We start from the raw sequence: 20640 nt of genomic DNA on the forward strand, positions 1-20640 counted from the left end.
AATTTATTATATATTTTCAGCAAAAATTGGGCGGACTTCTGCATAAATTGTAAAGCACATTCATTCTTCCGAAGGACAGGGACTGCCATTATTGCTTACCTAAAAAGAGATGATTGTAGACTGCAGATGGACGTGGATGCCCGAGTGTCGCCCAAACATGGCAGCACCTCCTTCGCGATGTAATCTTCAAGGAACTGTAGTGACCTTCCCGAGGCAGTATAGTCGCAATAAACCACTGAAACACAAAATGACGCCGGTGAAAGGTGGACGTAAATAATAAACCTCTGCTTTCGCGAAAAGTTTCTGTCAAGATCGCGAAAGCTTCATTTTTTTTTTTTTTTTTTTTTTTTTTTTTTTAATTTTTCACGCCGAAATTTAAAAATTTTTTTTTCTTTTAATCTTGTCCCATAAAACAGTGTCAGGCGTAGACTACTTTATCGCACTAAGACTTTATTCACAGCAATTACAATTAGATCAATTTGGAGAAAAATTTTTTTTATTTGATTTTTCAATAATCTTATATATATAAATGTTCAAAATTTTTCTCTCTTTTTATATAATTCTTGGCGTTTACAAAAGATATTTCACTGCATATCGCAAAGACGTAATTCGCGCGATGTGAACAAACAGCGTGGAAAATACAGAATCTATTTATGGCTATACGTTGTCGACGATGTATCGAGGTGTTAAAATATCTGGTTTAAACTGCAAGAAGCTGCGTTTCCGTAGCTATTTCCAGCCTTTACCGAGTCGAGTTTGCCGTAGAACGGTGCAACATATCGCAAACAACGCGATATGTGCGCGGCAAACGTCGATTAAAGTCGGTTTCCTTTACCACTTCAAAATCCACTCAGAATGTCGTCCACCGAATCGAATCTCCGGTATCGAGTTACTCAATGAAATTCGCGCCCAAGGCACACGATCAGATTGCAATCGTATCGCGAAATATATGCAAATTTATTCGCGGGAGAATCCGCTACGTCTCCATAATTACTTTGCGCGCTCCCACAATCGCCGTCGTAAATCTCGCCGATCTCTTTATAGAACTGGTATATAGAACGTGTCGCGCGAGACCTAATCCACGCGGTGACTTTTGTGGTCTGATATCCGCGGTGTGCATCAGGCGACCGAAAAAAACGGAGAAAGCCACTCTTCTTTCATTCTACATTCCCCCATAGAGATACGCGATGATTTTATCTCGACATTTCGTCACACGCGTCCCAATATATTCATCACGTCGAATGATTACGATTCTCGAATTCCTGGCATGCAGTTGGCCTGTCCGAGAGACAATCCATTCATTGCTTAGAGCGGCGAGCGGGCGATTCTTTTCTTTTCCCATTTTTTTTTTTTTTGCGCAAGCAAATCGAATCGCCGGGGGAAAGCCAAGGTAGGCGAGGGATAATGACTCGCAGGTGTTTCTTACGAAAGCGCTTGATCGACAACCGGTCGCGGCGCGGCACGGCGAAATTATATACGCGAGCGAACGCGCAGAACTTTCAAGAGTTTAGGTACGGTAGAGTGCCACGATCCTCTAATATGTCTCTCAACGTGTGAACCGCGGTGACGCGATACGATCCGCTGACTCGGCAACGAACATCATCGCGACACTATCGAGTTCTGTCTGCAGGTACCTGGCGTATCTACTCTCGCTGCCGCATCTAATTGGATAGGAAAACATCATTAAAATAGCGTGGAAATTGCTACCTAGTACTGATTCTTTCCATCCGCATTTTTTTTTTTTTTTTTTTTTTTTTTTTTTTTTTTTTTTTTTCGGTCGAATTCTATCAATCTATTGAAATTTTATCCTATCAATCTGTGAAATTTATCCACCAATGTATTAGAATTTAGCGAAAGATTGGAATTTTGTTGACGCAAAAATATTATTTTTCTTAGCGTGTGTATTTTTCTTCCTCCTCGAAATTTAAACGGTTATTAAATACACATAGCAGTCATTAACCTAGGTCGTTGACCGGATCAACGGATGGATAACAGTTTTACAGGCAGAATTAAATTAAATTAAATTAATTAAGTGAATGCATTTTTATCAAATTCAAGAGACTTTCAAGATAGCGATCTTCTTGCCTTGAATAATATCGCGCGGCTTGGTTGCTGTACGATTTTCCCAAAACAAAGGCTACTTGTAATCGCTACTTGTCGAGTGCGTTCTCGCAGCCGCGTCCTGATAACAATAATGACATGATAATTATACCGCGAGCCAGACAAGCGCGTCTGTTTCGGCGTCAGATTCGACTTAATGAGAACGAAATTAAAAGACGATTCACGTGTAATCAAAGTGAGACGAGAGAAAGGCATATAATAATCGCGATCATAATTGGAAAAATAATATACGATCTACATACAGTGAAGCTATTATACTTGCGGCGCGCAAGAGGTAAGATCGCGATGTCGAGGTTTCACCGGGCGTATCGTTGCATCACGCGCTTTTCCAGCCGCCTTGCTTTTTAATTAGGAATAATTTTTCCCCAACGAAATGCGTTATCTCGAAAATTATTTCAATCCTCCGAGAGGAAGTCGTATGTATGTATGTGCTACTGCGTTTATAAGAGACGCGTCGCAGAGGCGATAATTTTGCATTCTCGACGAGACGCGCGGCATAAAACACCCAGAGATCGGCCGCGTAAAGAGGCCGCGTACATACACGTATGAGAGAAACGTTTGAAGAAGAAGAAGAAAAAGAAAAAAAAAAAAACCGCGAGCGTCATTCTTCGGGATTCCACGTGCGAACGGAACGAATTGACGGCGGAGAGAACGCGTTTTTCTTCTGCGCGGTCGCGCAGCAACGGTCGGGATAAAAGGCGCGTCCGGGTGCCACGAACCGTATTACAGATTCACCTCGGCGATCTCGGACTCCTCGTCCCATTATCGGCTCACTAATAATATGCGGGAGACTCTAAATCACGTTACAAAAGGCCGAGGTGGCGCGTAGCCGCGCGTGAATGGCGCGGCCCGAGGACTGGATTTCAATTTGTCTTGATCGCACGACGTGAATATTAAAAGCTCTCTCCACCACCACCACTCGCGCGCGAGAGGAGGAGGAGGGAGCGCGTATACAGCTTCCAAGTATGCGTGCACCGCTCCTCTGTACTCTGAATAGCCGTCGTGCTGCGTAATGCCAGTAAACGTCCGTCGCCGCGCGAAGCTAATTATTCTATCCATCCGCGATATATGTCCTCGCGAGGATTCTTTCACCATTCGAGAGAGAGAGGGAGGGAGGGAGGGAGAGAGATTCCGTTCGAGCCATTTTTTTTTTTTTTTTTTTTTTTTAATTTGATTGCTCGGTAAAATTAGTAATCTTCCATCAAAAGTTAGTAATTATCATTGATTTTGTTATGTGTCTCTTTTAATATATATATTTATCAGAGTAAAATATATTTAAACTTGACAAGAGAAAGAAGCGATGTCTTTAGGTATTTATTAGTCTAGTTTCAGTTTGTATCATCGATTATGCAACATTCTTCGATCGCACAGATACGAGATTATCGAACGTCGAAATAAGTGTACGATTGACAGCTCGCAATTCGTTCATTTGCGATAAGCTGATGATTTTTATTAAATTATGTCCAACGGCCGGCTCTATTTTCCGTCATAGATGTGACGTCAAGATATATTCCTTGAATGTTCGTGCGGTGCTCGTAACCGACGCTTAGGGCGAAGTACGCGATCTTGTCGATAAGTCCGGTGAACGGAATGGATATGAAATCGCGAATGTATCGAGCTGGCTATACTTTCAGTTCCGCCGACGATAACCGATTCCGCGGAAATAATTTGAATACGTAACGAGCGCGATCCGTGGAATACTTATAATGTCACCTAGGGCATATAGAGTCGCGACACATTATGCACAAATGTATCCAGCAACGTAAAAATACATAATCCAAGAATATACACAACATTCTTAATTTTTTTCATTCTTAGAAAAAAATTGAATAAAATATCTATACTTACAATATCGCATACTGATTTTTTTTTTTTTAATATCCAAGGTGTCGCAATTCGAAAGATATCATGCGTATATCTCGGAGACGATCACTTTCTCTCCTCGTCGAGCTGCGACATTTACATTCGCCGAAATATAATCGTGAATTATGATTGCGAATTAACCGGCCCGAATCAAGAAAGGAGCGGATCCTTTCTCGAAAAATGCCCGCGGGTTTCTGCGATGGGTGCAGTTTGATCGAAATTTCAAGGACGATACTTGGCTGTGTTTCACCAAATGATTGTCTACCATACAAGAGTCCTTCTTTCTCTATATAACTAGGGCGCGAATCGCATCCGTAAAAAGAGACGCGAGAGACGAGACGCATTTACGCTAATGTTAATATTTGTACACCGCGTCGCGTGGATTTGCAAAATCATAAATAAATTTAATTAAATTAAATATATTCGCGATAAATTAAATGTAGGGCGCTTAAATTGGATTCCACAGTTTACAAGAGTTTAGTTTTCATCGCACTTCCGCGCGAAATAAAAAGTTGCACGGCGGCGGTCGCTTTGATGATATGATGTGAGACCGCAAGACTTGCTTCATCGTCGCACACCGCGCCGTGCATTTCAGCACCGCGGTATGATACATAGTTATCTGGCGATAACAAATGATATGTAAACTCGTTCTCCATCGCGTCAGCGTCGATTCTGCGAACGACACGGAAGCGCGGCACTTTGATGTCTCGATAGTAGCTGATGGCGGGAAGTCAGTCGATTGTAATTACCAGCGCATTTAGCGGAAATGGGTTTCTATATCCGCATGCGTAATACTGACGTTTCCGCGTATCGGGAGGGCGTTTCCGCGCGAAATTATTTTGACGAATGTCAATTATACACACGCTCTTCTGTCTCGCGTGTCGCGAAAATCGCGTTTGTGTCGCGTTCGTTAGAAAATCTCTTTCTCGACTAAACAGAGTCATAATACAGAGTCCGGCCAGCGCCACATCGTCTGCGCTTAGAGCTTAGACCATTCGAGCGAGCTCTTTTGACCTCGGAAGATTCATTAGCATACGGGGCCAGTCGTAGGCATCGTCACGCAGGCCGTATATCCGGAGTGCAATGCAACGTGCATATTTACCGAGAAAACTTTAATTAGACGTGGAAAATAACTACGCGATGCAACATCTGTTCGCGCGACGTATCTTCGCAATTAAAGATGTTACGATAAAGAAACCTCGAAAATAATCAATCTCATTTCATTAAAATGAAAAGAATAAAAAGTTTAAAATTAATGTATATCATATTCAATTCTCATTTCCTGTTTTAAGAGCTAAAACAATTTTATGGGCGTGCATCTTTTACTGACACACTGAGAAAAAAAAGTTGTTAACTTGATTAAATCCGTGCAACTAATTACCATTTTTTTAATTGAAATATTTAAGTATTTAAGTCAAATACAACATATTAAATCTAACATGACGTATATTTGACTTAAATACTTAAATATTTCAATTTTAAAAATGGTAATTGATTAAATGGATTTAGTCAAGTTAACAACTTTTATTTCTCAGTACTCCTCTCCAATCTTAAGCAATTACTGATATTTCTTTAATATAGGCGTTTATCTTTATCTACATGTAAAACAATTTTGCCATTCTAAATAAATAATTCTAATAACGTTATAATAATTTTATTATCTTAATATTAATTATTCTATCATTTTTTTAAAAAACAAATGTAGAAAAAAACTATATCGTATAATAATCACTTTTTGTTTATTCTGATTGCCTCAACTAGTTTATTGATTTTTAAAGCTAATTAGAACTGTGCTATACATTGTAAAATCGCCCTACAATTCTCGACTACAACAATTCAATGAGTACACAATTCAATAGTCACAATAGTCACGATCTCTTTGTAACTATTGAAACTATTGCACGCAGTTATTGAATATTGTAGAAATATCAAAGACTCTACTGATGACAATATTCATAACCATAAATAGAATATGCAACATGTCCTATTTGCATTCACAAACATTTGTAATTGCGAACCGGTTATATGTATTAATCGTACGGTTTCAAAGCAATACGCATGGAAAAAGCGATTAGAGATTAATCGTGAACTTGTTGAATATCGAGATTTATACATGAAAAAAAAGAGAGGATGAGAAGAAAAGTGGCTACCATGTGAATTTAGAAACCTCGAAAAGTGTGAAAAACATAAAAAAAGTTATGACTGGCGCATCGAGGTTGGCAGGCGCTGATCGAACAGTCGCGACCCAGTTCCAAGTTCGATTACCCCCCCACCTTTTTAGTCACGTCGATGTTCGATCCACCTCGGCTAGAATATAACTCGGCTTGAAACCAGTCTACTGAAACTGTAACTATCGAAAAAAAAAAACGCAGAAGTTTGTCAGCACATCATGCGAAAATAGGATGATCATATTCAATGCGAAAGAAAAAAAGTAGAGAAAGAATAATGCATAATTTTTATAAAACAAAACTAGCATATTTTTATATGCATTTTTTGTCTTCTTTTAATAAAAATTATTTTATGATTTAATTATTTGCATACAAATGATTATTAAAAATATTGTAAACGTTCATAAAACGTTTTTATAACGTTTTTATAGATGATATTAATATTGAATAAATTATAGGGAAATGAAACAACATAAGAGCGGTATTAACAGTGATACATTTGTTTTAAAGCTTTGAAGTTTTAATATGACAAGGTCACAAACAGAATATAAAATATAATATATCTATTTTCTCGTAATAATAAATAGCAAAAATAAAATTAGAACAAACGCGCATGGAGTTTTAAAAAACTGTGGAAATATCAAACACGCAATGTTTCAAAAACAGAGGATGTGTCCTCGACCGATTAAGATGTTGTCCAGTCACTTTATCTAATATATTTCACACAAAATAAATCAGAAATCAGAGCATTACAAGACTTATGTAACATTTATATTTAACCCTTCTCTCTCAAGCTTATAATATAGTCAAATTTATAGGACATATACATGTATATTTCGTTTCGAATTTAATTTTATATTTAATTTAATATTTATTATTTTAAATGAATATCTCTTCCCTTATGAGTTTTCTTGCAAAATTTCTAAGAATGATATGACACTTTTTTACAACCGCTTCCCGTGAATACCTAATTAAGACCACCACTTGCCACAACAGCAGTTCTTTCTGAACCTGTCCTTGAAACTTTTAGAGAGCGTCAAAAAAACCTTGTCGCAAGGGGTGGAAGGTTCTCGCACGGTGAGAGCACCACTAAATTTGGAACAAGGCTCGTACACCGACGCAGCAAGAGAAAGAGAGAGAGAGAGAGAGAGAGGGGGGGAGAAGCTTTTGCGACCTACATACGAAGGGATCGAGCGTACGGGTGCTGGGACACTTCCATGAAACGGCGGACGAAAATAGTAAGCCGCCTTCTTTGTCCGCTCGAGCGTGTACGCGCGTAGTAGTTGTTCGCGCCGTCCTCTTTCTCGTTCGCGTTACGCTCCTCATCATCCTCGTCGTTCACGCCGTCGCCCCGGGGGCTGACGGTGGCGGCTTTGATCGCGCTCGGGCCGCGGAGATGCGATCGATCCACGCAGGAAACCACGCCGGATGCTGCGCAACGCGCGTGAAAATCGAAAGGCGCTGGAAAGCGATCGGCGCGGCGCCACAGAAATGTCAAACAGTGAAAGTCGGCGAAAAGAATAATCGTTATGCGCCGGCTTTCACGCGGGATAGATTAGATCAAGGATGAGTATCGCGATAGAATATTGCATTGCTCGATAGCGCGATAGAGTTGGTAGAAATTTTTTTTCCTAATTTACGCAAGTCATATATTAAATTGTATATTATTGTGACAGTTGAATCTCTCTCATAGTGTCCTGAAGCGCTAGAAACGCGTCCGTTCAATTGCCTCTTAAATTCATTAAAATCGTGCCGGCAGACGTCTTTGACGTCAATTAGCACTTGGCCGCTGATGCGACCTATCTGACGTTTATACATATATAGCGCATGGATATACGTGCAAGTATTTCAGTTTGTGGAATGTCTTTTTATCTCGCCGACGTATATATCGCTCGCCGCATCGGGCGACACGTGCAAGCATGAGAGAAGTCCGGCCTTAATATTTCAACTGACAGACAGGTCTCGTCTCGAGAACGTTCGAAACTTCTCTTCAAGGGAAAGACCCGATCGATTACGGTATAGAATCCCATTTCTTTACCTCTCATCCGTTCAGCAATCAAGGAAATCGATCGTGACTCACAGCCGCGACTTAACCGTTAACTTGCCGCAAAAACTGAAAGCGATTAAATCACTGTCACTTCCTCGTCGATCATTTAACCCTGGAGCAATGACGTACAGAGACAAAGATGACCTATTACGCGGATGCGTATACCGAGAAATCGGCATGCAGTTATGCGAGCATTTATCGATTATAACCGGAAACTTATCATAGGATTATGCAATTTAAAGCAGAGAAACATTACGTCTAGATTCCAGGTTAATCTGTTATTTATCATTTATGGTTTTATCTTATCTGTAATTACTTTTTTTTTCATTTGCAAATGTTAAAGTTAATAAATGCTATTTAATAATATTGCATTTACGTGCATTATATAATATGAAATTAAGGAATATATCATCGAAGTATTTATAGCAAAATTCGTGACCTATTTTCATCGTCGTTGAAACTTCGAAGTTTCCTTTCTCTTTCTCTAAATGCATTCATGTATCTATCTCTCTCTCGCAGCTCGTAGTAAATGTTATTTAGCTACGTATTGCGTAAGCGCGATCTTCGATCGCTGTTCGCATAGAAACCAGAGAGAACTAACGTACGAATTTACGTTCCCCGCAGTAAACGTCAATGGCGATACACGATCGGAGGACATTTCGTGCCTACGAGAGAAATATCGAGGAGATTGTCAGCGAATCGTGGCGAAGTATCACTGGATAAAAATGTGTGTGTGTATTAACCTTGACGTTATAATATTTTTATCGCGTCGCGGTCTTTATTGGAGCAAATGGCATCACATCAGTTCATTTTAACACAACGCCGGAGAGGATGCCCGGTCACAATTAAGTTCCAGGCAAATTCCATTAAATCGGATTTGTATTCTGCTACGCAAATAAAACGCTGGCGCGATAAAGGCGCAACTGTTATCACGGGAAATGCTAGGTATATCCCCGGCGATCCCGGACGGACGTGTAATTACTGATAGAATATCGAGTAAATTCTCGGACGCGGAAATTTGCACCTGTTACCGCCTCCGAGATTACGGTCTTTTTTTTTTTTTTTTTTTTTTTTTTTTTTTTTTTTTTTTTTTTTTTTTGAAAAAAAAAGAAATAAAACATAAAGATGGACGTAGAAAATAATCAGCGGTACGTTCCGGTATGTAAAAATACGGGAAATATAATGACGTAATTGCTTATGTAATCAGCAACGATGTCTGAGTTGTACAATTAACGCGATAAGCGAGTGGTTGGTCGAGTGTATTCATCGTGATTCTCACGTGAACACAGTGCAAGTAAAAATGTACAATCTATTCTCGATCTGACACAATCAACGTCAGTCGGTTTTGCTGGTTATAAACGTCGAAAAAAAACTTGGAAGTTAAATATAAAACGTAAGATAAAATATTTTCTTAATAATCGCTCTTTTTACGATTTAATCGAAATCATCAAATCTTTTTAATAATTATTTAATAATTATTTGAGATACTTATAGTTTAGGAATAATTAATGATTGAAATAAATGTTAACAAGATAAATTTAAGGAGAGATGAAAGTATTATAATCTTTAAGTGGATTTTTTAATCTTGAAATTTAGAAGCTTTTACTCGTATATTAGTTGAAAATTGCGGAATACACGATCAAAATTAATCTCCCTCGACATGCTCACTAATTAACCAGATAACTAAAAGGTCATTTACTATGGTTTTGAAAGTTTACCCTATGTATAAATATCCAATATATCCCCAGTTTAAAACGAGCTCATAAGAAACTGACTATTTTCTGTACTTATGTCAGTCTTATCAGTCTCTGACCATTTATCAATCGAAAATGACATTAGAGATTATATTCGCGCATCGATAGCATCGAGATCCCGACTCGTCGCAATTATATACCGGGTTTCGATGTGCCGGGCGTGACATAATGCCCGGTCAAGGTTCAACGAGATCGCATCCATCACGAATAAGCCTCTCGATCACTCCAACTAGCCAACCAGCCAGCTAAACTGGCCGCTAGTTACGCCCGTTTCTCTTTCACGATCACGACGGTCGTATATCACGATTTCTTAAGAGGCGCGACAAGCGATCGCGTCCCCCAGATGCGTCCAGATGCGCGCGGTAATACGGGAATACGTATAGCCAGTGTCCACGCGTGCACCGGCCACATTAGGCGTGCGTTACATTAGCACGTGGCCGGTGGCCCGTCGGCGGCGGCGATTACGTAAACGCATTTCTGTAACCACGGCCAATGTCAAGGCCAAAGGCATTGCACTGACGTGCGATCGCTGCAGTCCTGCGTACCGAGGATTGTGAGAATTGCGAGTTAGTGCGTCCGTCGCGTCGGTTTCCAAGCGCGTTGCGAATTGCATTCATTCATTCATTAGCATTTCTCGATAATGACAGACCTGTCCCTGTACATGATTACATTTAGAATGCGCTATGACAAACGACGAGCTATTTACTACATCTTACATCATGTTGGATCTAAAGATGAAAAAATAGGTGTCTAAGATCGCCACTTTTTCAGTCACGAAAATTACCTTCGATAATGATATAAAATTTCCCGTCGAGATTTTATGAGCATACAGCCAGCTGCCTGAAATGTCACAGGGGTCTGCGATACTGACCTAAGCTACAATGTATCAAGCGAATTTGCAATATTTGCTTTCGATACGTAGGGAAAAAATTACCTTCGATAATTATATAAAATTTCCCGTCGAGATTTTATGAGCATACAGCCAGCTGCCGATGATAGAGAGACGCTTTATCTGTCGCGCTGCTGCATCGCTATCATAGACGAAACGTGTCAACGGGGTCGCCGGTGCAATAAACAATCGACTAATAAAGCGATAAGCACGGCTCGAGCATGGCACGAGCGAATCGCGGCTCGCACACGCGATCATGGCATGCGACTCGATTTCACAGCTCGCTGCATGACTACAGTTACGTAAAGCCAATCTTCGCATAACAATGAAGGAGAGATGCATTTGAATTCATCCACTCTTTGTTACACGCAAAAAATACTTGAGTTGCGCAAATGCATTGCATGTATGAATGATACGATCTATTTATATAAATATATTATTCTGTATTTTTCTTATTTTCATATAGTCTTTAATATTTTGAAAAATTAATTAACTAACAAAAAAGTTATTTATAACTTTATAATCATAAAACTGTAATGCAAAATTCTCTGATTGGTAGACGCTCTTTCAGACCAGAAAATATAATGAGAAATACAGATACAGGATTTTAAAATTACACATACAATGAAATTATCATCAACGATAGAAAATTAAAAGCGATTGTCACGTTGTTTGCCGATATACGGAATGAGTAATTCCGGAGATGTTCGACATCTTGTTTATCGTGTATCATTATGTAAAATCGGCTCATGTGAGAAAATGACCAACAATGTTAACAAGGTGGTAACTACGTCAGAGCGAAATCAGGTCTTCATGCTTCGTCCGAGAGTACTTTGAAATTGATCTTCGTAGCTAATAAGACTAATAGATTGTTGAGATGAAATGATCGGTTTAGAAGATCGCAAAATTAACAAATATGAAAGATCTGCTTTAATGTCCTATATATCTATTTCCACACTTAAAAATATGTTAATTAAAAATTATTCCTTGATGCATTTACTATTACATAATAGCATATTTATTTATTAAATAATAGTTCACACATAAGTATTTGTAATACCTGTAAATTATGAATATTGTAGTGTATCATGTAATCCTGTAAAAAATTTTATTGAAATTTAAAAGTCAGTTTTATACTGAAAAAATTAAAGATTAATATTTCAATAAAAAAACTTGATCTTTCAATATATAAATATATATCCTAAAAAATGAAGTTGAGAGATATATATTATTTATTCATATATTAGCTATGATAAGAAAAACGAGACAGTAAACATCACGATATTCTATCTCTTTATTTGATAGAAAAAGTTTTGTTAAAAAACTTGATCATGATAGCTATAAAAAAATCATGTACATTATTGAGGAAGTACATATTACTTTACTTTACACTATCATGATCTTCTTAACGAGTATACTCTTTCTACGAGACATAGAACTGATACAATCGTGCATTACGCAACTCGCGTGCATACAATGACTTCTTGTTCGAGCTTGTGTAGCGCGTTAAAAAGGTTTGTATAAAGTAATACGCTATCTCTGTTTTGCAAACAATCTCGCAGGCACGCGATGCGATACTTAGCATTAAAGTCACTCACACGGGCGAGTTTCTTTTTTATGTATACTCCACGTGTGCGCGCGTCTCCAGCATCAACGGCGTGCCGATTTTCCAAGAAGATGATTTTATCGCTACGCTCTGATAATTTGAGAAATTTTCTCTGTGCTTTACAAACGCTCGTGAATTTTTCAATCACCGATTCAAAACTTTGCAAACGTGTTACGAAACCGTTTGTTGAACGATGCGACAAGTTTATTATAGATGTGAAAAGCGATTTATGGAAATTCACCGCTTTTGATAGTCGTGTATAAGAGACCGATCTTGGCGCAAAGCCCGTCTACAAATCGTAAGTTATCCAATGCATAGCCGATGCGCTGTCACATAAACAAACTTTGCAAAACAAGCGATGAATCCGCGAAGACGCAATTCCAGCTGGTCGTGGTGTATGTCGACATTTCTCGTCATTGGAGATATCTTTGCCGCAAAGTAACAAGTCAGAATGGTTAAAAGAAACGATATCTTTTATACCGTAAAATCTAAAAATCAGTAGAAAATATCAAAATTTAATCGTTCTTTCTCCGTCGAAGGCAACCGTGTTTGCAAATTCACGAGCTGTACTGTGTCGATCTGGAGAGAAAAATAGATAAGATAACGAACTTTATCGTGTTTTCCGGGCAATCGGCCGGAAAATTCCGCGAATATAAACATGATCGTAAAGACAGATTAATTACGATGCATTATGCGCGACAGCGCGCATATCATTACGCGTGACGTAAAATAATATTCAAAATATTGATCACTGATTGATCACAATTTGCGCGCATCGCAATACATAGACGCAATTCGTTGTTCAAGGCTCTTCATATGCATCCTGATATCTGTGTGTCTCACTTATCGTGCGCGCTCATATGTGTGCGATGTGAATACATACAACACTCTGATATACACTTTGCACAGACACTTCACGCATACATACGCACGGGCGCACGTACGATAGCCACATATGAGTGTACTTATCACGATGAGGTGACGTAATCCTGACATATACCGCAGGCGACGCCGCGTCTGGCGAGACGACCGATGGCCGTCAACCAATAGGAACGGTTACATTCGTTCGCACAATACTTTTCTCTGATGTTTCTCTCTTCGCATTTCGATCTCCATCTTTCTCTCTTCTCTGTCCTGAATCCGTAGCAGGATCAAGGATACCGTGGCAGCGAATATTTTAGTCAGGATTCATTCTTAGGTCACGCTAAAATAAACTGGTAAACTTCCTGAGCGGAAATGGAAGATACGATATACACCAGCAGCTAATAATAAGCGAATTTTATGACAACAGATGTATAAATTCTTAAAATAATTTTATGAATCTTTATAAAAATAATTTTCGTGTCGTGAGATTGAATGTAAAATTGCTCTCGTAAATAAAAGTTTTTCGCATCTACTGATATAAATCACAAAAGAATACAGATTTTTCTCTATTTATAATATATAAATATAAAATTTTAGAGTTGTATTATATAATAAATATCAAGTTCTCTCTGTCTCTCTCTCTTTCTCCCCCTCATATTTTTCTAATGTCTTGAACTCGTTGCAGGATCAAGGATATCACGCGGCATGTACACAGTCAGGACTCTCTGAATACTGGGTCACGCTCGCTGGAGCCGAGTAAATTCCTCGGGCCAAATGAAAGGCACGATATATACAGCCGCTAGCTAAGTGAATTTCGCCAACGCAACAGATGTAGTCCTTGGAATAGTTGTGTAAATGTTTATAAGGATAACCTTCGCCAATCGAATGCGAAACTACTGTTCATGGAAATCTATCACCTCAGCGTTTTCAGCCAAAAATATAGTATTTTCAATTTTATGTTTAATATTTTTAATTTATTACTTATATGTAAATTTTACATACACATCTTCCTCTTATTATTAAATGCAAAAAGAGAAATAAATTTAGAATAACATTATAAATATGAAATTTTAATAATTTCGTTTTTTTTATTTCTTTTTTTTAAATTTAATTTATTTGTCGTGAGGAACATCGCGAAAACACACGAAATTATCGCGGGATTATTTTCTCAACCGATTGTCAAAATGAGATCGATCGTTAATACAAGGTTTCATGTTTCGTGTATCTCTGTATTCGCATTATTAGTCTTACATTGCAAAGTAGAACATTCGCCATTACAGAAATTGTTCCCTCTGGAATCATACTGAATATTATTTGCTAGCGAGACCGATGAAACTGACTGCAACTACTGCCACGCAATAAGGCTCGCTTTCCGAACTCGCGATCAGCGAAATTGGATAATGCCCTCGTAGCGTTTAGGTTTGACTTGTTATCCGCTCCTTTCCCTGATTGCTCGAAACGACCGTATCGATTGCATTCGGCATAAATTATACAAATCTTATCGCCAAGTTCAAACTTATCCATTCGTTGCACACTATTAATCGATTTCGAAGTAATATATTTCTGTCTCTTTGCAAATATTTAAAATTTTACGCGTTTATTTAGTCTCAAAATAGCGATGATATGTTGGTGACACACGTCAAGCCAGTGTTGTTAAAGCGTCAAAATATTTTTGTATCAATGTTCAAATACAGCATAACAATAGTTACGATAAGAGCAATAAATTAATAATATAAATTCTAATAAATTTATTTCTCTTTACACTTTTCAAATTAATTAAAGCAAAAGATTACTTCAACAATTTTTAAAATTACCAAATATTTGAAAATTGTTACAGAGTTTAGAGTTTATTAGAATAATTGAGGAATAATGAGACATTTTTTTAATTTTTGATTTATTACGTATATGAAGTTATATGCTACATCATGCTGAAATATTACGAAATATCTCAAATACCCTCAGTGTCTCTAAAACCACAAATGTCGCAACGCTCAAACAACCTCCATTCTTATTACTCCTAATATCCATGAGTCAGAGAAAGTGCGGTACTTCTGACATACTCGGGATATGCAACGTTTTCTCAAGCTCCCTCTCTTCGCGTTACTCAGCGGCTCGTGCAAATGGCAAAAAGCCTGCCATCTCCAATCCGAGATACATCCGCGATTACATCATGTTACACGAAAATTTTCCGTGTACACATCGCTTTTAGAAATATATATGTCTGGCCTTTCAAAAGACTCGTCCGATTGGACATCACGTGCGATCGGTTCGATGTTTACCTTCAACACGTCAACATTTAACCGATAAAACATACTCGTTGTCCTTCTCTCTTCCCATCTCTCTCTTTCTCTCTCTCCTTCTCTATCCTCTCGCCATTCTAGTGCTATCCACACCAGAGAGCCGGATATGCTCGATCACTTTCTACGGAGCAGATCGTGTCCCACGTACCGCGCGATGTTCATTGATCCTAACGACAGTAAATTGGGTCGTCGTCTATAAAAGCTGATCGTGCACAAGCATGATCGCGATATTAACGGAGAGCTATTCATGTAGAGAAAGCACGGAATGGGCATGAAGTAGAGTCTGTACGATATTTTGATTAGAGCAACGTAGTGAGATTTAAACTCGGCAACTATATTTAACTCTCGATTACTACCAGAGTTTCGATTGAGAGAGATGTCCAATTGTTCTTAATATATAATAGTACCGATCTTTTATATATATCTTCCATTATATATAACGTCATTTTCTTTAATTATAACATTTCTGACAAAAATGGAGAGCAACTTCCTCTTTCTTAAAAAGATATTTTTAAATATAATTTCTTTTAATAACGCGTGTATTTAAAATCTATTATTTGGACAATTTTACATTAACGTAAGATGCATCTAAAAAAAAATCGCGAGTTTGATGATTCGAATAAGATTCGCTTTTGCGTCGTAGAACATCGGGAAGTGTGAAAAGAAACGTTAGCGACTTCCACTATTTTGGGCGTAATTGACGACGTGTGGATAATTTTAGCGCGTGGAAAATTTTCTTCGTGTTACAGCACAACGCGTGTAGAAATGGCGTGAGTTTTCGCTCCAAAAGACAAATCGCGATAAGGAAGGTTTCCGCGCGATCGCTTCGCGTTGATATGGGCGTGGATGATGTCTTACTTTCTCGGATTCCGCTTGCCTTTTACGAAGATCGGCGATTGCGGAATATATACAACGCGCGTCCGGCATTCACTTTCATTGATTTTATCCGACGGTGACCCCTGACAGACAGAATAGGAAAGGTCGCTAACTCATGTATTCGCACAGCGATTCCTCTATTATCGTTTTCCCGATATCGAACCGGCCAATTTAAAGCGCTTATTGATTTAATCCGGAAGCTTTCGTGCCGAGCGGCGGAAAAGTTGTCCGGCTCTCACCGGCTTTATCACGTATAGCCGCGAAAACCATGGGAAATTGAATTTGCATGATAGACAAGGAAGAAACGCGCGCCGTGGTATCCGTCACTTCAATGCACGAGCCCTAAAAATTTTCGAAATAATCTCTTTTACGCGCGAGAGCTCGCAGCAAAATATCGCAACGATGTAACGCGTTTGAAAAAATTTAGATAATTAAGAACTAGATAGATTCATTATTTCTTTATCACAAAAGAATAATGATAATAAAATCAGCCGCGTGATCAATTACCCCACATCAATATTTTATAAATATCGATCCCGTAAAGACTAGCGAAAATGAACGCGAGTATTTAAAGTGCACTGTCCAACATCAGTCAAAGTTTATCAACAGGACAAATGGTCTCATTGGTTAAGTAACGTCGTTCTTGGCGAACACAACGTCCAATGTTTTACCTAAAAAAGAAAAATAAGAAACAACCGCATTATATATACAACGGAAGATCCGTTCGGATTGGCGCGAATGAGAAGGGAGGAGCAGGGGAATGAATCGCGAGGAAGCAGCTGCATGAACCACGGAGGCATCAAAGACACAAGTTGGCGGATTTCCAGGACATTGTCTCGTGACAGAATGCATGTGATTCGCTCTCACCAGACCACGCAAACCTCCCGGGAAGATTCTCCCGGAAAGCCTAACCGATACCGGTTTTCCCTTCGTCTCGATGCGAAGGGAAAACTTTGCTGAGCGATTAAAGCACTGACTGAAAATAGGCACGGGTTCAACGTCCGTGGCACGGGAAGTCGAAGTGATATATTTTTCTCCACTGTATTTTTAACATCGCCCATAAACTTTGTCGACCGCGCAAACAGTGCCGTACGTTTATCGAGCGAAACATTCGAAATTCATAAGGTACTCCTACGTGACGTTCGTGCATCGATTCGTTAAGCATAGCGCATAATAACGGCAAATGCTGCAAAACGTGGCACACTTATTTGAAGAAAATGCAAATATCGAGATCGTGTATCTAACGATAACGTTGCATCGGAAATAATTGGCGTAAATTTATCAGAGAGAATAGCCTGTACATATTCTAGAAACTTGATAACCCTATCGAGATAATTTACAAAGTAATAAAGTTTCTGGTTTTATTATAAGAAAACTCTGATATAGTTTCTCGCATTACCGCGAGATTAATTGCAGAGAAATGCGCAGATTAAATGCGCAGAAAATTCGAGAAAAAATATGAGAATGCACTTTGACATTCAACGTAGATAACTCACCCGAATTGAATTTCGTCTCTCAGGCGCGATCATGCGTGCGCTATCTCGTGAGAGAAGTCACGTTCCATTATTTTCAATAACATGAGCGAGCACGTGTCATAGGGAGCATCGCATCAGCAAATGTTTCGTACACAACGCCATTAGACGATCGGAATATCATTTGCATGCGAAAATTTCCCGCAGCTCTACCTCCACATCTGATTCAAATTGCGAGCGACAAAGTCGTACAATTATTTTTTTATAGCGCAAATTATCTCTCTCGTGAGTATTTCTCGTTTCGCAAATCTTGGGAACTGTATCTAGGTTAAAGATCGTCGAAGGGTGTATTAGCCAAATGATACGTTCGGTCAAATATATATGTGAATGTATCTTTTCTCTCTATATTGCACGCGAAATATAATCGCCATTTTGTTCATTTCCTATTATCGGCTAATAGCTTATTTTCTCAAAGTTTATAATGGCTTATGCTTTAGATGTTGTGTATTATTATATAGAGAAAATCCCCCAAGGAGTTCTCAAAATTTAGAAATCATTAAACACGTTAACGAGATTTATTTATATTTCCCTTACAAATATATTAGAAAACTTGAAGATTTTCCAACACCTGGCGTATCGCGGCAACTTGTCTCGCGCGCGAAAATAGCAATCACTGCACGGGAAATAGCCGTCGTGCGTAAGGGACGCAACAGAGAGACAAAATGACACGAGAGTCTGAGAATCGGACGTGAATCTAATCACTCGATTTCGCGACGCATCGTCCGTCCGCGTAGATGCACGCGTTCGCCGGCTTTTTCAGCAGGCACCTCGCCAGGAATTCGCTTGGCTGGCGCGAATATAAGCATCCACCTCGAAGGCCGTCGTCACGGAGCGATCGTGGAAATGCATCGTCGCATGATGCCGGTGCATGACGACGATGCGGGCTTATTCCACTGCGACACGCATGCTGGCTCGCGCTTTAATATTTTGAATCTGAATAACTGAAGCTATTAACCGAGCCTCGCGTCAAGATACGTCGCGATTGCTTGATTGACGTTGAGATTAAGCTTCTCTTATTCTCTCCGTAAATATAATGTTACCGCAGATCTTATAACAACCTATTTCGCAACTCGTGTTACGAAGAAAGTTTTAAATTTCTTTAAGATTAAAAAGAGAGCAATAAATATAATCATATTATCCAAGGTAATGAATACTCTATAAAAATATCTAATACTCGTATTCCAAAGTAAAATGTAATATAGTCATGTTTAATTACGTGGCTATTTTAAACGACTGTTTTCTTTTTAATTAGTAATTGTAAATAAAAAACTCTTCAAAAGCAAAGCTTTAAAAAAAAAATAGATAACAATACTATTATTATCAATTTTAAATAGACTTTAACAGAGCTTTTTTGTACATTTTTGTTCAAAAAATATTAATTCAAATTTGACAAAAAAATTATATATTGATGTAATGTAACAAAATTATTTGATTAATTTCGCTCTTTTCCCGGCAGTGAATGATTAACGTGGATTAATAACGGAATACAACCGAAACAAATCGACCCATCGAAAATCAAAATCTCAGATGCATCGCATAGGGCGTGTCGGCGAGTCACATACAACATTCCTGAAAGCTCCTAATAATTGCAGTAGAAGTGATATCTGCGTCATCTGATACTTCCACGAATGACATTGTGAGTGTGATCATGCCTTTTAACTCGACCGGCGACGACGTCAGAGACGCGAGGGAAGAGAAACGCAATTCGCGTCGATTGATCTTCACAATGAGATCTAATTGATCCGGTGAAAGGAAGCTGCGGGAACAACCATTTCCACGAGACAAATGATTCCGCGGGAAAATGTCGGCAATAATTTACACAAGAATCTCGCGAAACATATTCAGGATTTCTTGCTACAGAAAGTAAATTAGAAAAAGACTGATTAACGACGGTAAATCTCGTAATCTTCCGCTCTGAGAAATATATGATCCCGTGGACAAGTATAAGCGCCGAAAGTTAATGCGCCTACTACTGAAAGTTGATGTTTACGACACGTGATATTAGCAATGCTAATGAGATTATCATTCCCTGACAGGTTCGTTAAAATTGATTGTCTGCGATGAATTGTTAATACGCGATCGAGTCATCTGCGCTGTGTTTACCTTGGATATGTTTAGCAGTAACTTTTGCTTTATTTCGATTAGAGCACAGATGAGATATACATTAATCTATCTTGCTCTACATAAATTTGATGGCGCAAACAAAAAGGATTTACTGAAATAATTATTACATATAATTACATAAGTTACACATGAAAGTTATTGACCCTCAGTTTTAATTGAATTATTAAAGAAAATTCGACAATTTATAAATCTAAAAAATATGTACTGATTTACGTTTTTAATCAATGTGTTTGTAAAAATCAGTCACACATGAAGATGAAAAGAATAATAATATTAATAATAGTTAATTAATTTTAGAGCTCCGCGTTATATAACTACGGTTGCATTTTCTAGAAAGGAAAAGGAAATTATTATCCGTAACTCATTATCATGATTGCTACTGCAAATGTCCTTAACAACCGTATCTGATAAACTGAGTTTCCTTTCCCTGCCTATATTACAGCTATACCTATGATTTAGAAAGAGATAACGAATCGCCATTCACAATCAAAGTTAA

The 20640-nt window shown here is 38.5% G+C and overlaps 1 protein-coding gene across 1 annotated transcript in view; it reads right to left on the reverse strand.

Annotated features, from left to right (window-relative positions):
• The window catches only part of LOC115237739, a 48805-nt gene that overhangs the window by 11668 nt on the left and 16497 nt on the right, over window positions 1-20640 (reverse strand). Inside the window, exon 2 of the mRNA XM_029810976.1 lies at window positions 100-235. Within this exon, the coding sequence (XP_029666836.1) occupies window positions 100-235 (136 nt within the window). The remainder of the gene's footprint in view (window positions 1-99; window positions 236-20640) is intronic.

This window comes from Formica exsecta, unplaced genomic scaffold (genome assembly GCF_003651465.1).
Source record: "Formica exsecta isolate Colony F162 unplaced genomic scaffold, ASM365146v1 scaffold308, whole genome shotgun sequence".
NCBI lineage: Eukaryota > Metazoa > Arthropoda > Insecta > Hymenoptera > Formicidae > Formica > Formica exsecta.